Source organism: Solea senegalensis, linkage group LG18 (genome assembly GCF_019176455.1).
Source record: "Solea senegalensis isolate Sse05_10M linkage group LG18, IFAPA_SoseM_1, whole genome shotgun sequence".
NCBI classification, from domain to species: domain Eukaryota; kingdom Metazoa; phylum Chordata; class Actinopteri; order Pleuronectiformes; family Soleidae; genus Solea; species Solea senegalensis.
The window spans coordinates 16982281-17001982 of record NC_058041.1 but is presented as its reverse complement, the minus strand read 5'-3'; the positions used below and the strand labels follow the sequence as shown (position 1 = coordinate 17001982).

The 19702-nt window shown below is 39.6% G+C and overlaps 2 protein-coding genes across 3 annotated transcripts in view; both read right to left on the bottom strand.

The window, feature by feature from the left end:
- Positions 1–4211, bottom strand: part of atp6v0cb (ATPase H+ transporting V0 subunit cb) — a 7960-nt gene extending 3749 nt beyond the window's left edge. The window contains exon 1 of the mRNA XM_044014567.1: positions 3930–4211. Within this exon, the coding sequence (XP_043870502.1) occupies positions 3930–4002 (73 nt within the window). The 5' untranslated portion in view covers positions 4003–4211. The remainder of the gene's footprint in view (positions 1–3929) is intronic.
- Positions 4212–6813: 2602 nt separating this feature from the next.
- On the bottom strand, positions 6814–17504 carry tbc1d24 (TBC1 domain family, member 24). 2 transcript variants are annotated; one of them, XM_044014342.1, is made up of 8 exons: positions 17416–17504; positions 14387–15499; positions 14071–14076; positions 13720–13878; positions 13463–13526; positions 10306–10401; positions 8395–8641; positions 6814–7805 (listed from the first exon to the last, which is right to left on the bottom strand). In XM_044014342.1, the coding sequence occupies exons 2-8, from the start codon at positions 15367–15369 to the stop codon at positions 7651–7653; spliced, it is 1710 nt and encodes a 569-aa protein (XP_043870277.1). In that variant the 5' UTR covers positions 15370–15499; positions 17416–17504; the 3' UTR covers positions 6814–7650. The 2 variants fall into 2 exon arrangements, with proteins under 2 accessions (XP_043870277.1, XP_043870279.1); XM_044014344.1 differs by lacking the exon at positions 14071–14076.
- Positions 17505–19702: the final 2198 nt, after the last annotated feature.

Below are 19702 nucleotides of genomic sequence, written 5' to 3'. Positions count from 1 at the left end.
ATTTTCATAGTTATTATTACCATTATTGAAATGATTAGTCCACTAATCGGATAATAAATACACAATTACTCAACTGCGAGTATTTCAATTTAGGTTGTTTTGGACATTGTTGCTGTTACTGTTACCGCTACAAAAGACAAGAAGACACTTTAGTTTAGGGCTGTGCAATTAATCAAAACTTGTGTTTCAATTATGATTACAGCCCCAATCACTTACAAAAACGAAGTCATCGATATTCTTTCTGAAAAGAACGCTTTTAATGCTGCAACGATGTCCGACTGCCTGCCCTGCTCGTCATCCGGCAAAGATAGAACTCACGAGTTAAAGACGCAGAATTAAAAGGTTCATTCATGTCGAATGTGTCTTCACATAACAATAATAATAATAATTTTAAAAAACAACATTAAAGTCAACTTCTTTTCTCTACCTGCAATGGGGAAGAAATCACTTTTTAATATGGAAAAAATCTTTTCACAATATAAATCCCATACATATTTCAGTCAAACTTAAAGGTTCCCATTTTTAATCTGAAGTGAAATGTAAAAAGGTTATTTTGGTTTAAATATTGTTTATTTTTGTGACACAACTGTAGCACATTCTGCAAATTAATTTAAATAAATTAAACGGGGATATAAACAAACACATCTTTCAAATTGGGAGGTAAAAAAGCCAGAGCCAGCGCAGGGCTCCATCAGAGCACAGAGCTAACTCTCTCTATGTTTCAAACCTAAAGCAAAGCAAACCTGGATTAAACTGAACAACTGGGACGTGTTTGCTTCCAATCAAGTGCTCAAGAAGGAAATGGAAGCGTCTCAGGATATCTCATTAGTTCAAAAACTGGGGCTCTGATGTTAAACGTAGCATCTGTTCTCTACATACACAAGCTGGAAAATGCTAATCTAGTTGACATTATGGCATTTGGGGAAGAATTTCAAAACTTGGTTTTTTATCCTGAATCCGCACCAATATCATTAACAAATGGTAACCGTCTTTTTCTTGGGCCATAACCTACATAGCCAGAAAATGTAATTAACATCTGATGCTATAAAAATAACCCAATTGACAAAGATAATAAACAACTTTATAACCAACACAGTTATGAATATTTAAGTTTCTTGAGAATAATCACTTCTCTTTGCAGATCTTTGACACTGCATCTCTGCTATCTTAAGACTTATTTGCTCTAGACAGAAAGGAAGATGCGGGTCAATCTTCATATATGCGCATGGTAGTCAGCCATGTCGCCATCTTTTTTCATCTACCTTTATCCTAGGGGGCGATTATAGCAGACATTCCTGTCCATCTACAGAAAAACATGTGACTATAACTGGGCACTGTTTCCACAAGCTAAACTTAGCATTTGGTTTTCCAACTTTGAAGTAATATCAACCCCTTTGTTCAGGGACTAAATTATTTAAAATCTAAATAAATTCAGACATCACATTGAGCAACTGTCTTACATCCGACTGTGGATGGACACAAACATGTCCGGGGAAATACAAAAGGTTAGGTTAAAAAGGGTTAAAGGTTGCAGTTAAGGTTCCTCCATCTAATCTTTCCTTGTATCTCCTCACACACTGTCATTCTGGAACAATTGCAATGTTTAAATTCTACTCTCCTAATGTTGGATAAAGAACTGTCCTCTACTTGCAGAATGAATAAATGTGATGCCCCTGTAATGTCAGAACAGTATTTGCTGACAAATCAGGATTATCTTGCAAAAGAATACAAATGAAATAAAAGAAATAAAGCAGAACAACAGTTATTCACTCTCAGGGAAGGCTCTCCAGTTTTACAAAATGGCATTTTGGTTGTACGGTGTAAGAAGATATGAGACCACAGCATTATGATACACAAACAGCTGAGGAATGTCTAAAGCAAAAGCAAGCCGCCATCAACAATTGCACCTCTTTCAAAAAGGGAGAGAATACAATATGAATCTATGGTTACACAAGTAAAACCATAACAATAATATCCAATTTATTCAATGTGTGACAAGTTCCTGGTAGAACAACAGACATACCTGTTCTGGAAAATGGAAAGAGCCCACACATCTAGATTTGTCCCATGGGTAATACCTTGTGACAGTCACCTGCTCTGAGTCAGGCATCTCAATGGACTCACAACTGTCACCAGACTCACACCCTCTTACAAGCCCAGGCCAACAATTACTGAATGTTAGGTTCTTTAAGTGTGGAAAAGCAAGCAATTAGGCATGGATTGGTTTGGGGTTTCAAGGTATACCAGTTTGAAATGACTGAATCACAGTGTTCCTGTCTGTCACTGCAGGTTGGTTAAACACAGAAGTATGCCAGCCAGTAGTCTACGTGCTCTGGATGAATTGTTAACAATGAGAGGACAACAAATATTGACATTTATATGCCCAATGCAGATCTTTAGAAGTGTGCGCAGCCATGCTGCCTTTCACTACACATAGAATGGAGAATGGACAAAAAGGTAGAAAACCCATGGAATACCAACCAGAGCATCGTCAGCAGATATGCATTTCCATCACTGAACCACAAAGCATCTACATGCACACTATTTACTATGGAGTGCTTGAATGTACCAACAACATACATATCTTGTGTGTTGGGTTGATATTCCTGTTGAATATACTTCAATCTCTGACTATAACATAGGTGTGTGGATCCACACAACAGTTCAAATTATAAAAAGGTGGGGACATAGTAAAACACATGGTCAAATATTTTTTACAGATAATTCAAATTGTCTAGGACGATGCATTTGCAACAGAGGGAAATAGCTGAGCAAACATGGTTATGGTCTTAGGAAAAACTCTAGTAGCGCTGGTCCTGAAAACCATATACATTATCACAGCATAGTTTTCAGAAATTAAAATAAAGTTTAAGACGGCTATGTTTCGCATGACCTCAAATTTGATTTGTAAAATGTTTCGTAAAAGAGTTTATCATTAAAAAAAAGACATAGCAGTAGTGGAATATAATTACATCTTGTTAACTTATGCGTTTTTAGTAATATAGATACTGACAAAGAGATGGAAATTCCAAGTCCGAGGTCTCATCATGTGATAATCATGTGACCGTGTGTCATTCCTTTGGGCAACAAGGAAGTAATCCAGTTGGTTCTGGTTTCATGTGGCGATTACATCTATGAAGTGAAAAATGCACGTTTCACTTTAATAACTCGGTATAAAAGTGGACATTTACAGTTCGATCCACGATGATCGATGCTTCAGGGCATAGCTGCTCACGTAAACGACGCCATTTAAAAAAGGGTCGTCTCTGGTTCGAGAATTGTCAATTTACGATATATTAAATGACATGTCATAATAGTCGTTGCATACTGTTGTATCGCTGTTTTATATTATGAACAGCGCATACATGAATCTGACACGTTACATTAACAAAGTGAAATTCAGCCCAGCCCGTCCAGCCAACTACAACATGCTAACACACCCGACATCTGTCAGAGTACAGATACATGGAAATCATTTTGACACTATGAGAACAGGCCACACTTTCTAGTCTGACACGTTTATTTATATTATATTTCCTTTAGATGAAACGATCAATCGACAAAACAGAACCGAGCTAATGTCGAAGCCACTTCTGTAGTCGTCATCAGCGGGCTAGCTAGCCTTGACGAATCTTTGCTATCGGATGTACAATAAAAATAAATAAATACATGAATGAATAAAATAGGAGCGACAGACGTACTAATTTTAAATAAACGTTTTAATAACAAAGAGCCCGCTTTCGTCGCACAACTCTAAATGACAGTTCGAGTTTAGCATTGCGACATTAACGAAAGCTAGTTTGTGCACACACACACATACACACATACACAGGCACACCATGGCGGATCATTCACAGTTATATCCTGTTGTGATGTCTGAATGCATTTAAGAGGTCAAAACAACGACATTGTGAAGGTTTGATAGTTACCGCTGAACACCATCGCCGCAGAGGCACCCATCACTGCGAAGAACGGAGAATATTCGGGGGCTTGGGTCGCCATTCTTCCTCTTTGGTACAAAAATAAAATAAATATACAAAATGAGTTATTAGCGGTGGATGAAAACCTACGACAGACCACGGTCTAGAAATGTAGCCTCTGGTATAGCGAGTGCAGACTAACCACCTAACTAACAGTGTAAACGGGCTTGTCACGACTCCTCCGATAAATACCCGGCACAGGACAAAATGGCGAGGCGGAAAATGTCACCTGACTGGCAGTAACAAGAACCACACGGCTGCGCGTGTGTGTGTGTGAACGAGGAGTGGGGTGGAGACAACGTGGGTTCAAGAAACACTACCACAGCCCGAATATGTAACAATGAAGGTGAATTAAAGTGAGACATAGTGTGTTGCTCTGCACGTAAAGACAGTGCGTTAACGTTGTGTTTATGTGTCTTTCACTTTGAAGATCACCCCTACCACACACCACGTTGGTGTAGTCCACTGCAGGCTTTCCCTTAACGACGCTCAGAAGCAGGATGGAATTATAGAGGGGGTCTAATCTATAGAACTGTTTCTGTCAAATGTGTTAGAGAATCCCACAGTTGATTTGTGTGATCTGCCCAAATTCCCTGTCTTGTATTCTTTATTCACACACAATCCCTTTTTTGTTGTTTCTATGCTTCTATGCGGCATTTTGAATAACAATTGGTTCTCATTCTTACCTGGTTAAATAAAGGTCAAATTAAAAAAACGTATCATGTTTGAACGTGGACTCGTCCATGCAGGCAGCAGAGGGGGGGGGGTTACAGTCAGGTGAGGCATGTAGCAATGTGGAGAGAATTCACTTGCTGTGGGGGAAGGGATAAGAGAATCTCCATCCCACTGTAGTGACATGTGCAGGGTCTCACTGTGTGTGTGTGTGTGTGTGAGCCACTTACTCCTCTACCTCCATCCTTTCATCCTCCTGCTCTCCCAGCAATTCTAGGATCCTCAGCAGCATTAGAGAATGACTCCGCCCACATATAACTAATATTATGCTATGATTAAAATCAATATATATATATTTTTTCACCTCCCTCTTTCATTTTCTGTCCCCCATTTTCCTTTCACTCCAACCAGACTCAGAGATGCTGCACATCTCTGAGTCTGGTGGTTGCGTCAGATATTCATTCCTGTTAAAAGGGATTTGTGCTGATGCTTAGAGCTTGTGTCGTGTGAACGGTTGGGTTTTCTCTTCCCTCCAGAATATTGTAAGGTTTCTATGGGCCTTGCTATGTACAGTGCCTTGAGATAATGTATGTTAGGATTTGACACTATACCACTAAAATTGAATCGAGTCGCCGTCAGGCCTCATCACTCACATGCAGTTTCTATTCCTGCATCACATTATCTGGCCAACATCTTTCTCGATATGTCAATATGCAACATGAATTAAGCATTTCACGGCCCGGGTGATCTTTGCACTCCTGACCAAAAGGTCATGGAATGAGATGATTTCACTTTATTTTCTCCCTCTCTCTTGACTGAATATGTATCGATCTCTGTACATGTAGTAACATGAGAGTATGTGTTGTCTATGTGGAATAATAAGGTGTATATCGAGTTATCTGAGAGCGAGCGAGAGAGGGGAACAGCACTTCTGCGCCTGCTCTGGCCTCACTAACAGGAGACTTTGACCTATGACAGAGCAGGATTTAAGAGAAGATATACGTAGATAATTTTCCTTGAGTGATCTGTATCTTACGACACAAGTGCAGAGGACAGAAAGGCACAATCTGCAGGTAACACTCGCCATCTATCTTGTTTGTAGTTTTAAGGAAAAGACAGGAGCAAATATGAAAATCAGGGAACTGTGATGGATTCTCGTTAGAAAATGATTCATTCAATATACTGAGGAGGATGCGCTCAAAAACAATCATTCTGAAAGACCGATGCAGGGGCACCTTCACTTTCTCCAACAACCAAACTGCATTACGCAGTCTGTGAATCAAATAAGCATGTGCAAATAAAAGCATGTGAACAGAACAGTCTTCACAAAACAGAGACAATGTCTTACTACTAAAAAAAGGAACTACTTAATCTCTTTATGAGATGCTTCCTTCACATGCAGAGGAGTCACTACTTCTGTAAATGAATTTACTTTACAGTTTTACATGAAAAATCTCTCATGCATTGACATCGAGACTGATTAGTGTGCGGTGTGGCTCACATCGGCCTGTCCGAGGTCTTAAAATGATTGAATCAAATTCTCAAATCGTTGGTATAGTGCATTTCCTGAAATCCATGCTTTCTGGCCACAAGGACCCCGGCTTTATGGATATATTTAAACCTGTATTTGACTAATATCTGCTACAATATTTTCCAGTCATGCACATCATTGTCAACTTCCACATACACAAATAGCCAGTGTCAATTCAACATGTGTGTGTGTCATTCAGCAGTTGTTTTTAACTATTGAGACAACATTTGTAAAATAAACATTTGATGTGTAATATTTAATCTGTTGCAAAGAATGTTAACTTTAAATATTAGGTTGAACCTTTTAAGACACATTCTTCTTTCAAAGAGCAATGTAAAAAAAAAACATCTACACCTAGTAACACAATAGTACTGTGATAATGTAAAGTAGTGAATATACAATCGTCATTTCTGCATATTTCAATGGTTTAGTCAACAGCCGGTCATGCTAGCTCGCACCAAACAAAAGTTGAAGATTAGAGGGTTGGACGCATGGTCACAACTGGTCAGCTGACCTTTAAAAGGCATCTGGCACATTTCTGCTACACACTGAAGAAATAAAATCCTCTCTGCAGGGACAGGGATGTGACAGATGTGCAAGAGAACACAGACAATAAAACAAACACTCTTCTGAATGTATAGTATTGCTGTATTTTCACACATTAAACACATTTGTAGTCACTCCACTGATAGTTTACAGTAACACAGATACACAATGTACAGTTGTGGACTCACTGAGGACAAGATAGAGATATCAGAGAAATGTACAAAGGCAGTGAAGGATGTGCGAGCGGAGTCAATCTTCTTTACAAACACATCCTTTGTGTTGCGACGTTTAAAAGGATTGCAATGTTAATCACATTAGTATTTACTTTACAGAAGAGACTACCACTCATTCAAAAGAAAACATTCACATATTGCGCAAAAAGAGGAACAATGAAATTCACCACTGACACACACACAACCATGGACAACATGGACTCATTTAGCAGATGTGCACAATACGAGAGGGCTTGGATAAAAGTGAACAGGGTACCACTGAAGTACAACCTTTCATCACTTATAAATACTCACTGACAACAAACTTCACTCATTGTACTCGCAGTTTATCAGCAGTCAGAGCTGCAGCGAGATACATGTGCTCAGAGCTAAACCACAGAACATCATACAGCATTTACATCAGAACATTTCAATGTTGTAGCCCAGTGTTAACATGGATACTTTAAACATGCTGTGCTTTAATTACCTAGTTCACATGACTACACATTAAAAACAATTGGTACACTGTACTACAAAAAGGATAAATTAAAAAACAAGTTCAAAACACAAAAAGCAACTAGAAATATCACAATGTTTACAGGCTGTACTTTGCATTAAATTAAAAATAAAGTAATAACTAATTCATATATACATTTGTGGGACGAATGTCTGCTGTATGAAAGTGTATTGTGCCTTTATTTGTGCAGTATTATGGCGCCATGGTGTCCTGGAAACCCCAGACCTCCAGCAGTGACACTTGGAAGCTCTCTGCACACAGGGGTGGATTGTCAAAGGTGGTGCACCTGCCAGTGCGACCATGGTTCAGTTCTGCATCAATGTACAGAGCATTGCCTTCACCGCCCCCTGATCAAACACAAGATACAGACAATTGGGAATAAATGCTGCAAATGACTTATGATTCAACAAAAAAACACTGTTACATTAACATGTGGTGACACAGTGATGGGAAGTGTAGTTATATCAAGTACTGAGTTTTTAGCCATAACCACTCTACTGCACCAATGTGCATTGAGAAAATCAGTGTTGAGCTGGCAGGGACACAGGAGTGACTGGTGCGCCGCTGCTTTGTTCGGTAGGTTCTTGTCACTGATGTATATCTGAACTAAAACATCGAAGTCATACAATAACACATTTGAACCTGAAGCAGCAGTGGATTAACAAGTCCCGCCCATGTGCGATGATGTAAGGCTGTAGATTTCCTTGATAACTTTGGTGTGGGGAAACAGTGGTTTACAACACAAACTCCAGTTTCCTGTCAGTCAAAGCAGCAAACAAATCCTTTTTTACATTTACTTCGCCATGTTTCCACTGAGTGGAACGGTTCCGTTTGGCAAGTAACTTTTTATTTTACGTTTCCATTCGCATTCATGTCTGTATACACAGTGCAGTACACGACTATTTAGTTGTAGTGATTACACAGTAGTTCACTCACCTACTATGATGGAGTCAAAGTTTCCAGCCATGAACATGGAAGTATTGTTGGAGTTAAGGTTGAAGTGGCGAGCAGAGAGAAAGGGCGACAGTTCTCCAGCACACTTCTCTGGCTGTTGTAAGCTATTGTTGTCTGAGTTTTGACCATCAGAGGGCGCAGTGTCCACTGGAGGCTGATTCTTGACGGAGGTGGCGAGCTCTGGGTGACGAATCACCACCCACTCATAGCGCTCCACCTCTGGCTTTAACTGACAAGGGAAACACAGCACAGATTGCTACTGCAGAGTAGACCTCATCAACTACACAGTAAAAGTAAGTAGCATCGCAAATGTCTTTACATACAGATAAACACTTGATACTCATCAAAATCAGTTGAATGAATACTGAAAAAAATCGTAAAATATGACAGAAAAATATTATATCGATGGTTCACTAAGCACAGGCTTTAAGGGGAGACATGCACTGACATCATGTGATTAAAATGTGAGTGAGGGCTACACATTTTGTTTTTTCAAAGTAAAACAGTTTAGAGTAATTTTGTTTGTGGGGTAAACTTGAAGGCTGGTTATTATTTCCTTCATGAGAGCAGGAGGTTTGTGTGGTGTATTTGAACTGGCTGGTTACAGCTCTGTGGTTAACGATAAAAGATTTTAAAACCACTGTGTTGAACTGATACAGTACTGGTAGATGTCATTAACACTCAGCAGTCTGGTTAAGTTAAGCGTTATGATGTCAAAGGATAAGGTTAGTAATAACACTTTGTTTAGTATGTCCAAATGAATGGATGTCAATGCAGTGTGTGTGTCATATATGTATGTGTATATGTATATATATATATATATATACATACATACATACATATACACACACATCTATATATATGTATATATATATATATATATATATATATATATATATATATATATATATATATATATATATATATACACACACATATATATATACATACATATATACACACATATATATACATACATATATACACATATATATACATACATACATACATACATATATACACATACACATATATATACATACATACATACACATTCACACATATATATACACACATATATATACATATATACACACACACATATATATATATACATATATACACACACATATATACACACACACATATATATACACATACATATATATATACATATATATATACACATATATACACATATATATACACATATATATATATATATATATACACACACACACATGCTTTACGTTGCATCATCACAATTAAATCAAATACAACCATTGAAAGCTTTAGCAGAGGAAGAACAAGCAATGTACTGATTAAAAAGGTAGGCGTTTGCAAATGGCGCAGATCATAAAGATCCCAAGTGAAGACATGGACACAGATACAAAGACCGGTAAATGGCACCCTCCGGTGGCTACAGTGCCATAGTGCTAGTAAAGCACCCTCAGGCTTAGGGTTAGAGTCTGATTTGCAGCCTGTAGCTCTCTCTCTCTCACCTTGATCCTAACCCTAACAGCCACAGGGGTGAGCCCACTGTTAGCTCGGTGTCACCACAGCAGCTCTGTCTCCGTCCTGTCCTCTCCCTTGTGTCCTCTTCTGTTGTTCCCAGCAGCTCCATCTTCAACATCCCTTGTTCAATATAATCACTATCACTTCTCTGCACGTGACCAAAGAATCTCAACCTTGACTCTCATTCTCAGTCTCAGTCTGAGCTGTCCCTCAAATTTGCTCATGTCTAATCCTGTCCATCCCAGTCTCTCTCAAGCACTGTGGTAAATATTTAGACAGTTGTAGCCTTGACACATTCGCAAAAAAAGTAAACATTATTATTATTTTATTTTTTTTTACTGAAAGAAATTGAAGTTAGGACATTAAACGCAAACTCACCTTAAAAACAAAACATTCCCCTGTGCCAAAGAAACTTAATTTGTTGCCTCCTCTCTTCCGCTCCTCCCAGTCTGTAGACAGGAAGGCTCCACAGACCTGTAGCAAAACAAATGTTTGATTTGCTCATTCTCAAGCAGCAGCTTTCCATCTTTAACACAGCAATGGCACCAATAAAATTGTGAACTTTGACACCAATGCACAAACGTCCATCTAGAAAAGCAGATAGCTGCTGCGGACCTTTTCTGCATAAAAGAAAACAAGTGAAGGCCAGGAACAATGTGGACGTGTTACAGACACAACATGTAATATAGTTTTACTTGAATTACAGTGGGTACGGAAAGTATTCAGACCCCTTTTTCACTCTTTGTTTCATTGCAGCCATTTGCTAAAATCAAAAAGTTCATTTTATTTCTCATTAATGTACACTCCGCATCACATCCTGACAGAAAAAAACCAGAAATGTGGAAATGTTTGCTAATTTATTAAAAAAGAAAAACTGAAATATCACATGGTCATAAGTATTCAGACGCTTTGCTGCGACACTCATATTTAACTCACATGCTGTCCATTTCTTCTGATCCTCCTTGAGATGGTTCTGCTCCTTCATTGGAGTCCAACTGTGTTTAATTAAACTGATTGGACTTGATTAGGAAAGACACACACCTGTCTATATAAGACCTTACAGCGCATGTCAGAGCAAATGAGAATCATGAGGTCGGAGGAACTGCCCAAGGAGCTCAGAGACAGAATTGTGGCAAGGCACAGATCAGGCCAAGGTTACAAAAGAATTTCTGCAGCACTCAAGGTTCCTAAGAGCTCAGTGGCCTCCATAATCCTTAAATGGAAGACGTTTGGGACGACCAGAACTCTTCCTAGACCTGGCCGTCCAGCTAAACTGAGCAATCGTGGGAGAAGAGCCTTGGTGAGAGAGGTAAAGAAGAACCCAAAGATCACTGTGGCTGAGCTCCAGAGATGCAGAAGTTCCACAAAGTCAACTATCACTGCAGCCCTCCACCAGTCGGGGCTTTATGGCAGAGTGGCCCGACGGAAGCCTCTCCTCAGTGCAAGACATGTGAAAGCCCGCAGAGAGTTTGCCAAAAAACACATGAAGGACTCCCAGACTATGAGAAATGAGATTCTCTGGTCTGATGAGACCAAGGTTGAACTTTTTGGCGTTAATTCTAAGCAGTATGTGTGGAGAAAACCAGACACTGCTCATCACCTGCCCAATACAATCCTAACAGTGAAACATGGTGGTGGCAGTGTCATGCTATGGGGGTGTTTTTCAGCTGCAGGGACAGGACGACTGGTTGCAATTGAAGGAAAGATGAATGTGGCCAAGTAGAGAGATATCCTGGAAGAAAACCTCTTCCAGAGTGCTCAGGACCTCAGACTGGGCCGAAGGTTCACCTTCCAACAAGACAATGACCCTAAGCACACAGCTAAAATAACCAAGGAGTGGCTTCGGAACAACTCTGTGACCATTCTTGACTGGCCCAGCCAGAGCCCTGACCTAAACCTATTGAGCATCTCTGGAGAGACCTGAAAATGCCTGTCCACCAACGTTCACCATCCGACCTGACAGAACTGGAGAAGGATCTGCAAGCAAGAATGGCAGAGGATCCTCAAATCCAGGTGTGAACAACTTGTTGCATCATTCCCAAGAAGACTCATGGCTGTACTCGCTCAAAAGGAGCTTCTACTCAATACTGAGCAAAGGCTCTGAATACTTATGACCATGTGATATTTCAGTTTTTCTTTTTTAATACATTTGCAAAAATGTCTACATTTCTGTTTTTTTGCTGTCAAGATGGGGTGCTGAGTGTACATTAATGAGAAATAAAATGAACTTTTTTGATTTTAACAAATGGCTGCAATGAAACAGAGTGAAAAAAAGTCTATAATCTGACTATTAATTTTGAAATAGTTATTCCATAAAATGTTGATTGGAACCTGGAAACAACAATGTATCGTCCAAAAACCACAATTAAAAAATCCTTCAAATTAAATAGATCTGATTTTGAGGACGTTTTGCATGATTAGGGGTTAAACCAGCAGTCGGGCTTCAAGGACAAGAGAACTAACTTCAAGAATTTGATCATTTTATTTGACAATTTGAGTGTTAAGCAACATTATTCTTTGCATTACTGTATTTAATTATATTTCATTCGACTTACTTTTTTCCCTGATTGTGTTTATTGGTGTTGACTTTTACTATAAGCCAAAGTGTTCCTCAGGGATCATAAAGACAATTAATCTATCCATACTCACCATTTCCTATTTGCATTAGGTGTATGAGGTATGGAGGGACTGAGGCTTTGAGAGTGTGCACTCTGATTCAATTCAATTTTATTTATAAAGCCCAACATCACAAACACAATTTGCTTCGGAGGGCTAAGGAAAACCCCACAACGAGTCGTCTTTCAAAACAAAGGTTGTTGGCTCAATTCCCGGCACCGCTGGTGTCCTTGGATAAGACACTTAACCCCACGTTGCTCCGGACGGCTGTGCTGGCAGCTTGTGAATGGGTATGAAAGATGAGTGATAGAAAATGTGCAGCACATAGATGCACTGTGTGAAAGTGTGAGTGGGTCAATGGCAAAGTGTGAAGCAGCTTTGAGTGGTCATCAAGACTAGAAAAGCGTTATATTAATACAGACCATTTACAAAAACATTCTTGCAGGGGAAAAAATGGGAGAAACCTCAGAGAGCGCCACAGAGAAGGGACTCCTCCTCATCATATTTACAGAGAGAAGAAAATAGAGCATTTCACAAATCAATAACATCAAGAACAATTATCATCATCATCATCATCAATATTAGATCCATGTCATTCAGGGTGCGACACCCGTTATCACCAATTCACTCACAGCAAACGCCTGTAAAAGCCATGTTATCATGTAAACATGGGGGGGAGACGATGGTCTAAAATTCAAGGTCGTGGGTTTGATTCCCAGCTCCATCTCTGCTCCAAGTGCCACACTTAAGCCCACATTGCTGGGCCTCAAAGGGTGAATAGCAAAAATTGTAGAGTTGTTGTAAAGCAGCTTTGAGTGGCCATCAAAATGAGACAAGTGCTACATGAATACAGACCAGTTACCATGAAACATGTCAAAAGGAATGATGACAGACAGAGCCGTCTTTGTGTGTTACTCACATCACCATCTGTGGTCCGGATAAGGAGCAGAGTAGGTTCATAGCCTTCACAATGTGAGTAGAATCTGGAGGAAAGACAAACAGCTGAAGGAATCATGGCTCTTTTACATGTATGTACAGTATGTATTGTTGGGGGACAACAGTTAATGGCTGTTAAAAAGCAGGGCTACTGTGCCAATCTCAGCTGACATAGGGCGATAGGCAGGGTACAAGACAGGGTAACAGCGTTATTGCAATAACTGTGACAGCCAAATGTACCTGTTTATGCTGCAACCATGGGTAGAGGTGGTGAAGAGTAGCTGTGGTTGACACAGGGCAAAACGCTCAGGGATCCAGGACCAGATGTCCCGCATCTCCTTGGCACTCACAATATCAGAGGAAAAGGTGTCAGGGTTAAGTGCCAGCTGCACGTTCTGCCTGAGGAGGCCCCAAACATATGGACACAAGGAAATGCAGAGGTACAGTATAAGACGCAAATCACAGGGCTAGAGGTGCATAAACCATTCAAAACTATCACATTTAAAATGAATGTGATATATTGCCATGATGAATGAAAACCAAAGTGCAACTGTAGCGACATTAGTACTATATGTGCAGAAGAGAACCCACCTAGACCTGCGAAAGAACCAGGATAGTGAACACAGAGGTGGAGTACAGATGAGACGCACAACGACAGATGGAAAAGTGTGGCCCAAACCAAATAAAAAGAAAACAAGAACATGATGCAAGGATGACCATTCATTTTACAAACACAAATTGCATTTATAGTGAAGTACATTCATCTCATTTTTGTGAGTAAGATTCTTAGATACGTGCATAATGGTACGTGTGTGATGGATTAGACACTGTCACTGTAGTCCAATAGATTTTAAATAAAAATGAAACACTTCTACATACTACATAGAAATCATAATATTGACTGTACCGCGTCTGTCTCACAGTGATTCCCTTCTGCTTCAAGGACTTTTCATTTGTGAGCTGCAGCAGAGTGATCTCCTTACGGCTGAACAGACGGATGGAGAAGGCTTTCTCTAGCAGCTTCTCAGGTGTGATGGTGGAGGCAATGCCCTTGATAAAAGCCTGAATGTCTTCTCTGACTTTGCTTGAATCTTGCTGGTTGCCTGGAAGCTTTTGGACTCCTACTTTATGCTTGCAATAGAGCTTGAGCAAGGCTATAGCCACACGGTAAAGGACTTTGTAACCCTCCACTAGGTAGACATCAAAGACTCTGACCACATGGCTGAAAGGCAGGTCACCAAGCACCCAGCGTTGCCAGTCTGAGTAGACGTCCGACACATCCTGGGCTGTAGCTACGATCAGTTTGTGGGCAGCTGTGCAATACTTGCTGGCTAGGTCACCAAAGGTCATGCAGCTGGACTCATAGGCCAGGAAAGTCTGGTCCAGCAGTCGCTTGCCTGGCTCATTGCAGGACAGCATGCGGCTGACGTGCTCAAAACACTGAGCTTCACTTATACTGAAGTGCAGGAGCAAAGAGGTGATGGCTGGAAGTGACGGGCAGTGGGAGATATCTGGAAACTGTCCAGCGACGCAGTTGATAATCTGATGGGCCGAGGCTACCGCCTCAGCTTTCAGGCAGTACCCTGGCACAGGAATTCCATTCACAAACTCTGGCAGGGGGATGTGGGAAGAGGGTTTCTTAGTGGCTGCCTTTCCCATAATGTCAAGGTATACTTCTGCATCTGGGGTAACTGTACGGCAGGGAATGTCTTTGATAAGCTGCTGGTAGACTTGTGCCCGTAGTTTGTGGTTTTTGGCCCAGTAACCTTGCCGAGCCATGGCCTTGAACTCCTTCAGGTCTTGGCAGTCTACCTTGCTGGGCCCAGTAGTCTTAGCCAGATCCCCCATCTGGGCCCAGTCCACAAATGTGCCATAGTCCTCTTCAGCCATGATGCTAGATACTAGATGAACTGCTAGAGTAAGAAGAGGAGGAGAACCACGCTGGTGGTTTAATGAAAAATCTTCTGTCCTCCACACAGCAGATCACCAGACGATCTGTCTCATCTGCCCATGCCGTTCACTGAAAAACACAATGAGAACAAAGTTCATGATCGTAGACAAAACATTCACATCAGCAGCATCATCAGAGCATAACAAATGTATTTGTCAACTGAGCAACGCTTAGAAAGAATAATATGTTCTAAAATCTTTTGAATGTACAAATATCCGCCATTGGTTAAGTGCTTAACAACTCATGTTGATTGCTAGCACCTGACCACACGGGTTTATGAGTTAAGGATAATGCAAATACTTGTAAGGGACACAACAAAGAATGGGAATAGAAAATCTGTTCTGCAAAATCATTAACCATTTTTATTAAATTTATGATCTTCAGATGGAAAAGGGACACACTGTGCAATGTATACATCTGAACTTCTGAAGAGAAAATAAATCTAATAAATGAACAACTTAAACGGAATGTAGTACAAGTAACGCCCTATACAAACCCACCGCAGAAAACATTTGAAGCTAAAATAAATCTCCAACATTTAATCAGTCCGAGTTCGACAGTTAGGTATTTTCATTTAAATTTGTAGTGGTCAAGGAAATACTACTTTTACAACAGAAATTGTAATGCTTCACTATCAATATAATTGAAAAACTGTCGGTGCTTATCCACAGGACACACAGAGAAACGCTTTTCAGACACAATAAACACTCATAAAATGATTACACAACTGCATGTCACATGAAGACTGCGTGCAACACTGGCTGTATTTATGCTGACTTTACAGGAAGACTACTTTTTTTAAAAAAACACAATGACCTTCTACAATGGTGGACAAAAAGCAGACTTGAATTAAGAGCCAACAGCAACAAAGCAACTGCATCCCTTGACATCAATGTTAAAAGATACTGTGCACAACTTTTATTTCACCTAGCTGTTCATGAGTGACCATAATGGTAAAGACTTCACAGAAGCAAGATACTGAGAAGGATAGGTTCTTCAGAGCACGCCTACATTTTAAACAGCAGGTGACTACCATGCTCTACAGTGTCTTAAATACAGAACACTACAATTGTGTTGTATTGTTAGTCAGGTGTGCAGTCAATTGTATTACACACACACACAATGAAGTACATTGAATTACATTATTTCAAAATCACTAAATATTAGTGACGTAGATGTATATACACAGGAGATTGAGCAAAGAAAAGCCGGAAAGCAGCTAATGTTGTGCTTCAGGTAACACAGCAAATCAATGTTAGCAGGTGCTTATGTACACAATGTGGAAAAAGTAGATCTACCTGGAAGCATTTTGTTCTTCAAACCCTTCAAATAAAAACATCAAATGTAGTTTTTATTTGTCTTTTCCATTTGTGTACTAAACACACTTGTTAGCGACTGTTACTCAAGTGCAAGTTCCATTTCAAACGAAACATTTATAATATACTGTTGGTGTACTGGAACACACGTAAACACGTTTGCAAACTGCTAAATTCAAAAGGCTCGTTATCATACATGACGAATAATAAATACACAATAAAACACAAACAAATGAAAGAAAAGCTGCTCAAGCTGTGTGTTCAGTGGACGGAGCAACAACAGTGCACTGCTCACGGGGCACGGGATTAATCTAATAGTCTTCAGCGTACACACGCTAGCCGTAGCGTTAGCTAGCCGCGAGTTGTTCCCGCCAGTGCGAACAGAAGCCAGACACAACACAACTAATAATATAACACACAAGACGAGACACAAAGCAATGACGGACACAACAGACACAACACAGCCCAGCAACATATCAGCGAACGGTGCTGTAGCTGTAGCAGCAGCAGCAGCAAGCGGCGGCTAACATGAGTGCTAACAAGCAGGGATTCATCACGGTCACAGTTGTCCACGGGTCCTCCAGTTTATCCATGTGGAGATATTTCAACTGGAATTTGTGGCCCGGCGGTGGATTCAGAGTCTGTCAGACACATACTCAATATTCTTACCTGCACATCAGCTGAGACAAGAAGCCGCACGCACGAAATCTCAAGCATGCGCATTTGCGCAGTGTATTTCTTCTGCTGCGTCTTCTTCGCCTTCTTTCTTTCTTCCTTCCTGAGGTTTAATGGCGGTTGGCAAACAACGATTTGGTGCATTACCGCCACCATCTGGTATGGAGTGTGATTCGAAATGTTAATCCAGCTGAACTATTTCTTGAAAAAAAACAAAAAACTAATAATAATAATAATAAGAAGAAGAATAGCAAATAAATAACATATATATATATATATATATATATATATATATATATATATATATATATATATATATATATACATATACATATACATATATATATATATATACTACTAATAGCCACAACCTGGTACGGAGTGTGATTCGAAATGTTAATCCAGCTGAACTATTTCTTGAAAAAAAACAAAAAACTAATAATAATAATAATAAGAAGAAGAATAGCAAATAAATAACATACATATATATATATATATATATATATATATATATATATATATGTATATATATATATACATATATACATATATATATATACTACTAATAGCCACCACCTGGTACGGCGTGTGGATCAAAACGTTAGCAATTCCACTACTGAAAAATACATTTATACAAAAAGTAGTGAAAAACGTACAAGTCATATACCTTACATCCCAACGTGTGTCCTCTCAATCAACGCTGTGGTTTTAAGACATTTATGACATTGAGTTAGATTATGAATAGTGTGCTGTTTAATCCTGCATGACCAAATCTAACAACTGGATAGCACTCCTACGGTGGCCCTGAAGTGCAAATCACCAACACAAATAGGAAAACACAACAAAATTAACTAAAACACAACAACCTGAACTGAAATGTTTATATTTAGGCTAGTGCAAAAGTTAGAATATCAACTTCTAAACACATTGGATCTTTTAAACAGTTAAAACCCTCAACATGCTGCCTTGATAATCTGCCTACGAATCTCTTAAAATTACTTTTACCTGCACACCACAGTACTGAGACCGCACATACTGTATATATGAATAATGGAGGTACTTTTTCTGTCGTGAAGATGCAACCGTGCCATGTCAGGCCGAGGCGAGCCGGACCGAGTCAGACTAGTGCGACGGACTGTTTTTACTTACGCCGTAAAAGCTGAGGAGAAATCAAAGTTGACCTTTTGACCTTTTCCCAGGCCTCCGCTCCCATGACCTCACAGATGTGTACACACACATACTCCCACACACTCTCGCCTCATCCACCGGGCGTGAACAACTACAACATACAGTAGATAAACACTGATACACCTCTTAATGATGAGTCTGAATATATTTGCTTAAACCTCTTATATAAAGTCAGATTTTCTGTCTGTGCACAATGTCATAAGTTGTTGATTTTGTTTTTTAAATGTTATTGTTAGATGTTTTTACATTTAGTCACTTTTCTGTGTGTATGTTTTTTTATTTTTTATTTAGTTTTTCATGAATAATGAGAAAACTCAATATTTGGTCACTTTTTACAGATTTGAGAGCAGCGGCAGAACGTCTTTGCTCAAAGCAAAAATCCTGTAGAGGCCACACAACTAGTGCTGTCAAACGATTCAAATATTGAATCACGATTAATCGCATTAATGTCATAGTTAACTCACGATTCATCGGAATTAATCGCACATTTTTATCTATTCTAAATGTCCTTTGACTTCTTTTTGTCCCGTTATTTTTTCTCATTTTAAAGCTCTTATCAACATAGAAAAGTGGATCGGCTTGCTTTGTGCACATGCTTTTTTTTTAATTGAGACAATATCTCTGTCACCTGCATATTTGGAGTTATTCCTCTTATTGTGAGAGCCGCACAATAATAAGAGAGGCTGTGTATCAGCCTGTGGTGTGTGGCACAGAGTCGTCAGAGGCCACAGAGGTCGAACAGGAACAGGAAATGCGTAGATTCAGTGATTTTGAAATCATACAGAAAGCTAATATGTAGAACAGAATAGATTTTCTTTTACCATTGTTAGTATTTTACTGCCTCCCCTGACCGCACACCACTGAACTACATGCCTGAGGTGGCGCTGAGGGGAGGGGTCTCCTTTAAACCTGGTTAAGCGTCTTCTTCTTGCAAATTTTGAATCCAGAAATATAAATTATTCTGAATGAAACCCTGTTGATGAGTTGAAATGACTTAGTAAGTCCCTGTCAATACATCTGCATGGAGTTTGCATGTTCTCCCCCGTGTGTGCATGGGTTTACTCCCTAGGTGTGTAATCATAATAACATCTTC